This window comes from Squalius cephalus (genome assembly GCF_949319135.1).
Source record: "Squalius cephalus genome assembly, chromosome: 1".
NCBI classification, from domain to species: Eukaryota; Metazoa; Chordata; class Actinopteri; order Cypriniformes; family Leuciscidae; genus Squalius; species Squalius cephalus.
Genome location: NC_137122.1, coordinates 55,339,115 through 55,350,776, shown reverse-complemented (window position 1 = coordinate 55,350,776; position 11,662 = coordinate 55,339,115). Strand labels below are relative to the sequence as shown.

Below are 11,662 nucleotides of genomic sequence, written 5' to 3'. Positions count from 1 at the left end.
AATGGCCGCGGCGCATCACTACACTGTCTGAGGGATTTGTCGTGTCGTGTCAGAGCATCCAGTGTAGGTAATGGGGTCTGTCTTTTGTTGGTTCGCGACGTTCGTGTCTGGCCCGGGGAAGAGACGGAATTCACTTCACCGAGAGAGAGATCAGCAAGCAAGGTAAAAAAAAAAAAAAAAACCTTCTGTGTGTGTTGACAGGATTGTGCCCAGTTTAATGTTATAACGTTAGCGTTAGCCTAACGTTACTCGTCGTCAACATGGCGGTAACGAACTTTACCATGGTAAACTGAGCTAACGTTTCATTTTACACACTTTGTTAGATTGAATTGTCGAGTTAAAATATGCCAACGAGTACGCGTTTACATAAACAATAAATGTGAATAAACTAATGTGAAATTCTGTTTATAGCCTAATGTTGGCCTACTGATGAGAACCTTTATAGTTTTAGCATTATTTTTCAAACTATACCATATTATAGTTTTTTTTTAATGGAATTTAATATTTACTTCCATTTTTGTGTTTAAAGGCAACTGCAACAAAGCGCCAATTCGCGCCAGTGACTTCTAGCAAGATTCCAGAGGTAGGCAGCCCATTTGTGATATATTTTGAGATAAGTTTGCTGAAATGATTAGCATACGCTATGTGAAAATTGCTTTTGAGCCACTGGTGCAGACTAGGTAGCTTACAATATCTTATAAAATCTCTATAAACTTTATATCAAATAAGTGACCTTTGCATTATGTCTAACTTTATTACACAGCAAATGAACCAATCAGAAGATGGATCATTGTCTTTGTTCAGTCTCACCAGATTAAATGTATCCAGGTAAGCACTGCAGTAAAACTCTCACTAATTCATTCATACCAAATCTAGCATTCTAAACAACTTAAGTTTATATTTTTGCATTATTTTGATATTTTATTAGCCAGAAGACTCTACCATTGCAGTCCCACCTGACTAGGAAGGTCCTAATATCAGCGCACAGGTGGGTTAACTACTGTAGGAAGGAGAAAGATCATCACACAGTGATTTCTTGCATGTATCTTACTGTGTATTTGTCTCAAACAGGTACTCCTTCACTGCAGACAAGCTGAAATGGGCTAAACTCATCGATTTCAGTCGTTCTTTCTATGGATCTCAGCATTTTTGGACAGAATTTAGGATTTGTAAGTATTAAAATTTAATCTGGCATAATTTAATTTAGTTTTTTTGTATGCTATTTATTGACAAAAGCTGTTTACAAATATATATTCTTAAGTTTTTGTGAAAATAAAAATAATGTGACACTAATATTCTCTCTCTCTCTCTCTCTCTCTCTCTCTCTCTCTCTCTCTCTCTCTCATATAGTTTTGGAACCGGGATCTCCTCTGAAGGACTGAGTACATTTGTGTTTGTGGACACGCATGCAGACCAGGGAACATTCTGATGTAGTCAATCAAGTTCTGAACAGGAACCAATCTTTGGAGAAGTTCATTTATTCACAAAGGTGGACAAAAACATTGTGTTGGCTTTTTAAAGATTATTTTGATGATAATTTTTACTCCTATGCTGTAGAAAAGATGGAGTAGACAGTCAGACATTGATAATAATAAGAAATGTTTCTTGAGCATCAAAGAGACTTATTTCAAAAACATTGACACTTAAATACTTCTTTTGGCCACCAGTGTACATGAATCCAACACATTTTTGGAAATAAGTGAAATTATTTTTAAGGTGGGGTTATGTGTCTTGTATTGTGAAAAGAACTGTGTTTTGTCCTGTTTTGGACATTTCCTTTTTGAATGCTTAAAAATGTATTTATATTCTGCAGTTTTATGAATGTAATGGTTGATATTTCATTATAATACTTGTATAAGCTAAACAACCAATGACTCTACATTCATTTAGTCAAATGCTAATGTTTTTTTTATGGTTTTATGTATGTTTTCAAAAATGTTTGCAGTGAAGGACAGCACATAATGTGTTAATTTAACACGTTTACACATCTTTGTGCTAACCTCTCTGACATATTTACTTTGTTAAAATCATTAACACAATGAATGAGTTAAAATTAACACAAAAAATGTTGTCTCTAAACTCACCCATTAATGTGTAAAAATTTCACACATCATTTCCAGCATTGGCATGTTTATTTTGTGATATATACGAAATGTTTTAAATAAAAAAATGGTATTTTGTGATAACTTTGTCTAATTGGTTTGTATGAAAGTAGTACTTATGTAGGATAAAAATAAAATTAATCATATATCAAAATTATCAAATCTAATTTATATTTAGTACAAATAAAAATAATTACAGTAGTGTACTGATTAGCTTCATTTTTACAGTAATGCACTGTACTGATTAGCTTCGTTTTTACAGTAATGCACTGTATTTACACAAAACTGAAATACGGTTTGGTACTGTAACTCTTAATTACAGTAACTTACTGGCAACAGTGTTGCCAGTAAGTTACTGTAAAAAACCCTTGAAAAGTCTAACAGTGTACACTGTCACTAAGACAGTGATAATACACTGATGATACATTGAACATTGATTCATGAAGAGTTCAGATGAGTGTGCGTTTGGATGTAAGTCCTGGAGTTTGCTCTTCCTCCAGATACACATTCATGCACAATAAGAAACACACTTCTCTTCCTGTAAAGCCCATCAGCAGAAGAATAGGAGTGTATGTGGATCACAGTGCAGGAACTCTGTCCTTCTACAGCGTCTCTGACACAATGAGCCTCATCCACACAGTCCAGACCACATTCACTCAGACGCTCTATCCTGGGTTTTGGTTGATTCTGGATCATCAGTGAAACTGTGTTGATGTTTCAGAACAGATTGTAGAGAGATTTTACCCATAATACTTTGAGCTGCATGATAAATCAGTAACAGTGAGATACAGAGACAGTTACTTATTCTTCATTACATTAATTCTGATGAACTTCACTGAAATAACAATAAATGTATAAAATCCTCATTGAGACAGTAAGGACAGAGAGTGTGTGTGTGTCTAGCGTCCCGAGATAACAACAGAAAAGCAGATGGGAAATTAGCATAGCTGCTGTTCATAATATTAATGCATTCGATCGGATTCAACTGTAGTATAAAAGTTAAGTATTATGTGAATGCTTGGCTAAAGAGATGCGTCTTTAATCTAGTTTTAAACTGGGACAGCGAGTCTGAGCCTCGAACAATAGCAGGAAGGCCATTCCAGAGTTTAGGAGCTAAATGTGAAAACACCCTTCCTCCTTTTGTGGACTTAGATATCCTAGGAATGACCAGAAGCCTTGAAGGAAACTCCTGCTGTTATAATCAGCTCTGTGTAAATGACCAGTTTCTGTTCTCTTTATATCTTTATATCATTCAACCACACGAGCATTAACAGCAACTAATCAGGGAATCTTCATTTGTACATGAACAGTAATAAATGAGCAATAAATGAATTAAAAATACTGGCAAGAAGAAAAGTAAAAAACAAAATGAGCTTAAAATACTGTATATACTGTAGTAGTTAGTGACGTAGTTAGTTTGTGACGTGTGTTTTTGCCTCTCACTGTTTCTAACACTGATTTATTACGCGTTTTAAATATTTCAGAACATCGGGGGCTTTTTTTCTGATTACCTGAGTGAGATAAGGAAACAAGCATGTTCTCATGAATGCCATGCTGTCTTGAAATGAAGAAAGTGAAGATTAAGTTATCAAAATGAACCAGACGCTGCTTGTTTATGGTTTGTATAACCGCAGTCCAAGTTCCAGTTGCTTTTGAGTGATGAACACTGCTGGTGTTGATAGTCATTCCTCTCATGCAGGAGCAGATGTGCATGCTTGTTGCTGTAGTCTTGTGGTAAACCTTCATCCGTGCAAGTTGTCATTTAATAATCTTTGCTCAAAATATGAAGATGGCTTCCCAACCGTGTCAGTACGAAACAAGTCCTCATAATCACTCATCTCGGGAGCCTGTTGTTGTACAGTATGTACTTCTGGGCTAAGTTGTATGAGATTTAACCTCATGCTGTCTGGTAAACCTAAAAGGCTCTTAACATTTATATCCACTATGTGGAAATGCAGTTTCCCCCTGAAAGAACTAGGGTGGCAGTGCCCAGTGTCTGAATTGTTTGACCACCATAGGCTATCAGATTTACTCTGACTGATCAGTTTGAGCGTTGGGGTCAACGTGCTGCAATGTGGATACAGACATAACATTGCATTTAGCTCCAGTGTCTATTTTCAGCTTGTCCTGCTTGTTACAGGTTGTTTTGAGAGTGGTGAATATTTCTCCTTTGTTTACAAGCAGGTCCACACTTTCACAATGAAAATAATCTTGGTGGACTTCACTTTCCACTTCATTTACTCTGTGGATAAGGGTTGGTCTACTTCTCTGGACAACAAATTAACCTTGCTCAATATCTCCAATGCTACAAAACTACATAGATCTACAGTAGTGGGGCAGTTTTGAATATGGTAATGCAAAAATGTTTGCCATTTTAAATTTTACTTGTGACTGCATAAAAACACACAGAGTTTTATGATGTGCCCTCCCCCAAACTACCTGTACACGAACACGTTATCAGAAAAATACTAGTAAACTTACCTCTAATATGTCCGTGGCCGGTGAGCCCAATAGCTTTCCTTTTCAGGTGTACTCTAGTCCGTTTTTTTGGTCCTTGACTTTACTAGGAACATAGAAGTCGTCTTCATCGAAATGTCTGCTACAGACACGGTAGCGCTTCTTCTTTAGCGTCTCGACTGGCGTCATGATGTCAATTTTGAGAACGACAAGCCACTGTTGTAGAAGCTCCGGGTCATTGCAGCGAAACGGCAGATCATGGAAGGTTTGAACCTGTTATCTTTTATACTGCAGCCGGGATAGATACATGTGTTTGGCATCTTGCCCTTTCTTTTAAATCACCGTGCAGTAGTCTGAAGTAACTGTGTCTGACTATCTCACAACAATGCTCTGCTCAGTCACAGTTGTTTCCATCAACAAAGTTTCACGCGAGAGTATAAAAATGTTTAGCTGAATTTTGAAAGTTTTATAAATGCTTGTATTTTCAGAACACCACTTAAAAGTATTTAGAATATCATCCAGTTATCAATCAATTTCTATGGAGTGTTAAATTCACTTACAGTTGTGAGGTTTGCACAGGACTTTTACACGCTTTTCCCAAAAAACGGAAGTGAACTCGACGCCCGGGTTAGCAGTAGCATGAGCCATCAGGCAAGTGTTATTTAAATAAACTCCTGATGTACTTACAAACTTTCCAATGCCTTGTTTTATGAGTACAGAACCTATTTTGTCTACTGTAGAAGTTTGGTACCATTCTGGGCATTATTAGTGGGGTAATTTACGAGATATATCCTTGGATCCATTAGCGCCTGCACTTAAGCCATCCGGCTGATATCTCGAAATAAGCTCTAACTTTAAGTGTTAGGCTCGAGGTCATGGTGCAAAGGATCCTAGGTTGATTTTACTCCGAACCATTCCTTTAACATGCTATATAAAAATATCTGTGGGTATTTTGAGCTAAAACTTCACATACACACTCTGGGGACATCAAAGACATATTTTACATCTTCTAAAAAGGGCATTACACCACCCCTTTAATTTTTTCCATGATGCAGCATTCTCCATCTAAAGCTGATCGGGCAGACCGAACCTTAAAGGCGGACAAAATGCATGGACAACATGCAGATTTTGCAGGCGACAATTTTGAGTAATTTTGGATTTTGTGAAAAACATACTTTTGCGCACTAGTCCTCGGCTTTTGGCCCGATCGGAACCAAACCAGTGCAGCAAGATTCTCTGGAGTCTGATTGTCAATTATTATCAAGAAAATTCGAAATTTTGCTGCACGGTCGCTAGGGGGTGCCAAAATGTTCTACTATTTTCTAAAACTCATGAACGGAACTAGACATTTTCACTAAACTCGGAACACATGTGTATGAGCTCAATCTGAGGTTACTTGCAAAAGGGGGCGGAGTTGGATTCTATTGCAGAGATAATCTACAATGCTCCATTGTTCTATCTAGGTCTGCCCCCAAAATGTTTGAAATATTAATTTTAAAAATCCACTTTTCCAAAGATAAGTAGCTGCTTGTTATAGACCTCCTTCAGCTCCCAGTTGTGCTATAGATACATTATGCGAATTGATTGCCCCATATTTATCTTCTGAGTTCTTACTATTAGGAGATTTAAATTTGGACATGTTAAACGTCTCAAAAAATATACAGTCTAAGCTGGATGCACTCAACCTTACACAAATGATCAATGAACCCACTAGATACAATTTAAAATCTGTAAACAAAAGCACTTTAATTGATATAGCTCTGACTATGCCTTCAAAATATACTCCAGCGGTCTTCAGTCAGGATCTAAGTGATTACTGTCTCATCGCATGTGATCGTAATGGGTCTGCAGTTAAAAGACCTCCCCTCATCACCATCAAACGCTCTCTAAAGCACTTCAGCGAACAAGCCTATTTAACAGATCTTGCCCAGGTATCCTGGAAGGACATTGACCTGATATCATATGTGGAAGATGCCTGGTTCTTTTTTAAGGATGCTTTTATTTCTATCCTGAATAAGCATGCTCCTTTTAAAAAGTTCAGAACTAAAAACAGATATAGTCCTTGGTTTACTCCGGAATTGACCGCCCTCAGTAAGCACAAAAACATTCTATGGCGGACTGCACTTGCCTCAATTAATCCTCATGATATGCAGCTTTTTCAGGAAACCAGAAACCGGTACACACAGGTAGTGAGGGAAGGCTAGCTTCTATAAACATAAATTTGCTTCTTGCAGTACCAATTCTAAAAAGTTTTGGGACATAGTCAAATCAATGGAGAACAAGAACACCTCCGCCCAACTGCCCACAGCTTTAAAGCTAGGAGACATCGTCACCACCAACAAGTCCACTATAATAGAGGGATTCAATAAGCACTTCACTATGGCTGGCCATGCATTCCATCTGGCTGCATCCACCCGGCCCAACTACACAGCACCTACGTTAGCACCTGGCTTTAACCACCCACAATTCTCTTTTGCTGAAATTCATACTGAAGACGTCTTGAGAGAGCTACAAAACCTCAACCCATATAAATCAGCTGCACTGAAAAAAATGATTATGGCCCCAATTAAATTAAGCATAATGAAATTTTGCTCATAATCATTTAAATTTAGTTGTTGATTTTAATAAAAAAAAAATCATTGGTTTTATGAGAATGACATGCATTTTGAATCAAGCTATGTGAATTAATTAAAGTCACTTAAAAAAAAATAAGTTGGTTCTTTGCGCATGCGCACATCTTTGGTGCCTTTCCAGTCAGCTTCTTCAAGCAGTGCAAGAGTCGGAGTTGAATTTTTTTGGAGGTGGAGTTTTTTCATTCCATTTGCACAGTAAGTAATAATTCTTATTATATCACTGTTTATTACAATACATAGTTTGTTGGTTGTATAAAGAGTATAAAATGCTCTGGTTCAGATTCAGAACATGTAAAGTTAACGTTATAGCAGCTAGAGAGGGGGCTAATAAAGCTAATATAGACACTTACAGCGTGTGTTGCCTTCATTATAAGGCTTATATAAGGCTTTTAATTTTTTGCAGCTCCAGACAGATTTGTTTTGGGTTTTTTTTGGTCCAATATGGCTCTTTCAACATTTTGGGTTGCCGACCCCTGAGCTAGACAAAAACACACAGCGACCGTCAAAAACTTTGCGCGCGCACACCATAATTGTTCAAATATTACTGATTTTATGTCACGGTATGTACTTTTAAGATATTTTAGGCGAGAATGTAGTTTTATAAACTTCAAATATGGTCTTTGTTTATAAAGATAGCTCCTATTTAAAAATTGTTCAACGTTTTCTGAGCTCCAGACCGTCATCCTCCGAACAGACTGTTTACGTTATACCCGGTTATCTGGTTATACCTAAGTCCTTCAAGAATTTGCTGCGGCTTCTAATGTGTCTTTGGTGGTTACACGTGAGATATAAATCGTTCTGGACGGGTAATATTTGATCTATTATTTCTTTTAGAGCAGCTGGGTGTTTTTAGCCGAGCGCCTGGCGTTTTCAGTGGCTGAAAAAGACTTTGGTGAACTCGCGGCGCAAACGTCAATATAGCGTGTGCTTATAGAAAAACTATGGAGTGGAAAACGACTTCTGTTGGAAAGGCCTCTAAGTTAATCGTTACGGTTTGCATGTTACTGAAAAATTAAAACTTCAGTTAGCGGTTATGGGTTTTTGAAGCAATGAGGGGGAGATTGTGTTTCTGCTTCCTTGTAAGTTACTTTGTCAGTCAACGACTGTGTGTGCTGTAGTATTTTATAATATGTGGATAATTTCATATTGGTAAAGTTCAAAATATAGCATTGGATTTCTGAATCTTTCAGTGACACAAGTTAACAATAGGGATCCTGTAAATATGTACCTGTAATTATGATCCTGTGATTTAAGCAAACATCTTTACTACTGAAACATCTCCTATTTTCGCTAGTTTTATTGTGTGGTTGTGGTATGTTCAGTATATATCTTGAACTAACAATAATAATCATTGTGTGCTTGCTTTCATTTGAGGTGCTGTCTGCGCATGCGTGACACTGAGGTTCCAGTAAGTAATGTTTCATTATGGAGCATCATTCATTACAGTTAACAATCTATTGACTGGTTAAAGAAAATAGTGGTTATGAAGCATAATATAATATGCTCAACGCTAAAGCATTTACATTGGTTACATTATGCTTTTTTTATCTTTACTACTGACTGAGACAATGGTGTGGTATGAAAATGTATCCAGATTCCAGAACAAACAATAATAATCATTTTGTGCTTGCATGCTTTCATTTGAGGTGCTGTCTGCGCATGAGTGACGCAGAGATTCCAGGTTCTCTAAACGTTTTCAGTCCAGTCCCAGAGTTTTTTTTCAAACGATTTGCACAGTAAGTAATGTTTCATTATGAAGCATCATTCATTACAGTAAACAATCTGTTTACTGGTTAAGGATGTGTTTTTTTTTGTACCTTAGGTCGACATTGGATGTGAATTTGCTGGAGTTTTATTATTCCAACACTTTGCACAGTAAGTAATTTTATATTATTATAAATTAAAATTATAATAATTATAATATATAAATTGTATTATTATCATCACTCATAGTAGGGGTCTTAAAGGGGTCATGAACTGCATTATTTTGTTTTATAAATGTTGCAAAGGTCCACTTGCAATGTCAGTATGATTTTTCTTCAAAAATTGCCATAATTTAGAAATAAAATCAGTTTTTCCTTCCCTGATTCTAGCCCTCTGATTTGAACGCTTTGCTGTGAGGATTAAGTGTAAACGGAAGCAAAAAACTAAATGTAATGTCCGCACACTGATATAACGGCTCCTTAGACATCAGACATTACGTTTAGTTTTTTGCTTCAGTTTGCCTCCTTTGTCCTGCACCTGAGCCCAGTTTGGGTTTGAGGAACTTGCACACCTATTTTGTATTATTGACTTAAGTGTAAGCACCCACTGCTATGATTGCCTAACAAGATGAGCATTGCAGCCGATCACAGACATTATGAGAGTGTGTAATAAGGATCCACTGGAGGCAAGTTGAAAGATGAGAACCCAAGTGCAGTTTATTATAACTAAAACAAAACATGAAACAAAAACATGGCGTTGCATGAAAACAGAAACCAAAGCATGAACATGAACTTTGCACAACAGCAGACTACAGGAAACAATACTTGACAAAGACACATGGCAAACATGAGGGCTTAAATACACAGACTAATGACAAAACAAGGGACACCTGTGAACAATGATCAGACAATAAACCAATGACAAGACATGGCAGGATCACATGACAAACAGGGAATCACATGACAGACATGGAAACAAGACATGACACAGAAACATGACAAGAACAAACCCAAAACGTGACAGAGTGTGAATGCTGTGATCTAATCATTGCAACTTGATTTTTGCGCTCACAAAGGATTTCATCATAACTAACAGTGCAAACACAATGTAAATAAAAGGTTAGTTGATTATAATGGGACATTTGGCAAGAGTCCGGATTAAGAACTCACCTAAACTTGCGCTGTTTGATTGACAGCTCCAGCGATTTTAAAGGGAGCGTTCTTTGATCGCTTTCTATATATAATTGAATCAGTTTAAATAACAGATTGTTTTCATGCTACTACCTGGCACTGCACATTATTTTGCACTCTTCAAAGGCATGTTTATTGCTTAGTTGCTCAATCCAGTGTTAGCGTCAAGCATGTTATTTACCTACTACTTTTCATGTGCAAATCAGTTTTAGCAGGGCCACAGTGGTAATGATGTATTAGGCGTTGATCTTCTGCGGTCTTCTGGAGACGGTCCTGCAGCTCTTGCAGATTCTTTGCTTTTCCAGCATATTCTATTCATATTGTAAAAAAATTAAAACATCTTACTGTTTTAATAATTATATATATATATATGTTGTGGTCCTAATTTCCTTTGATTGTATAGACTTTTCAAACAGTTATGAATCAAAAACAATTTCTAATAACAGTTTCTTGTCATTTAAATATAGGACACTCAAAGAAATGAGTTCTTGGAAGACCTGGCAAACATCACCATGGGCATCATCGTGATTAAAAAGGAAAGGGGAGTTCTTGGAGAGTATGATGACATCGGCATTGTTGTTGAAGGAGAAATGATTCTGGAGCAGATTAAATCTTTTGCACAAGCCTGTGCAGTGATGCTGGGTGCAATCTATGCATTTGATTTGGCATACCCAAAAGAACTCAAGTACTATTTTGAATTTGTTCAGAAAGTCATTCTGCAGATGGATTCTGAAAGGCTGTCCTCCAAAATTCAAAGACTGAAAAACAGTGTAATGCTGTAATCATTTTGCAACATGCATGAGTGTTCAGCCTCATGAAATTTGTTGCATGAAATGTGAGAACTTTGTTTTTAGGAGTTGTACAGTTTTATTGATTCACAAACAATGTGCTGTTGCCTGTTTCCACATGTGATGTATTTTTTATGTTTATGAATATGCAATGTTATTTGTTAGCACTTTTTTTCAACATTTGAGCTTTTGGCACTGTTTTAATGATTCAAAAACAAACGTGGCCTATTCCCGCTTATGATTTTTTTTTTTTTTTAAATCACAAAGAAAAGGACTTATTAAACGTTCACTACATTTGATGGCAGTCATTAAAGATAAGTTTAAAATATTAAAGTAATTTCTCTGTGTATTTGAAAGCCATTTAATAACCTCATACTGTCAATTAAATACCTCTAGGGGAGACACTACAGACCCAAACTGTTACCGACCCATCTCCGTCCTGCCCTGCCTTTCAAAAGTCTTTGAAAGTCAAGTCAACAAACAGATAATAGGTCATCTTGAGTCCCATCATTTCCTCTCTGATATGCAATCTGGCTTCAGAGCTGGTCATGGGTGCACCTCAGCAACACTAAAGGTCGTAAACGATGTTAAAAAAACAGCTCTCGACCAAAAACAACATTGTGCTGCTGTTTTTATTGACTTGGCCAAAGCTTTCGATTCTGTTAATCACAGTATTCTTATTGGAAAACTTGGGTCCTGGGTCTCTCAAACATGTGCCTTTCCTGGTTTTCTAATTATTTCACTGACAGATTTCAGTGTGTTAAGTCTGAGGGTCTGCTGTCTGAGCC

At 36.9% G+C, this 11,662-nt stretch overlaps 1 protein-coding gene and 1 long non-coding RNA gene across 3 annotated transcripts; both read left to right on the top strand.

The window, feature by feature from the left end:
• The first annotated feature begins 59 nt into the window (after positions 1-59).
• Positions 60-1,489, top strand: LOC307155721 (uncharacterized protein). Of its 2 annotated transcripts, XM_079866611.1 has the most exons (6): positions 230-284; positions 530-583; positions 764-828; positions 929-988; positions 1,072-1,169; positions 1,351-1,489. In XM_079866611.1, the coding sequence occupies exons 1-6, from the start codon at positions 261-263 to the stop codon at positions 1,380-1,382; spliced, it is 333 nt and encodes a 110-aa protein (XP_079722737.1). In that variant the 5' UTR covers positions 230-260; the 3' UTR covers positions 1,383-1,489. The 2 variants fall into 2 exon arrangements, 1 of the variants encoding a protein (XP_079722737.1); XR_013820556.1 differs by lacking the exons at positions 230-284; positions 530-583 and adding an exon at positions 60-162.
• A 7,372-nt stretch (positions 1,490-8,861) lies between these two features.
• On the top strand, positions 8,862-10,686 carry LOC307155829. Its single transcript, XR_013820590.1, has 3 exons — positions 8,862-8,928; positions 9,015-9,067; positions 10,554-10,686. It is a non-coding gene; the product is annotated as an uncharacterized lncRNA (long non-coding RNA).
• Positions 10,687-11,662: the final 976 nt, after the last annotated feature.

Coding starts and splice junctions, on each gene's coding strand:
- LOC307155721 (XM_079866611.1), top strand. CDS start 261: ATGGCGGTAACGAACTTTACCATG. Junction 829..928: donor ACCAGATTAAATGTATCCAG/GTAAGCACTGCA, acceptor ATATTTTATTAG/CCAGAAGACTCTACCATTGC. Junction 1,170..1,350: donor TTGGACAGAATTTAGGATTT/GTAAGTATTAAA, acceptor TCTCTCATATAG/TTTTGGAACCGGGATCTCCT.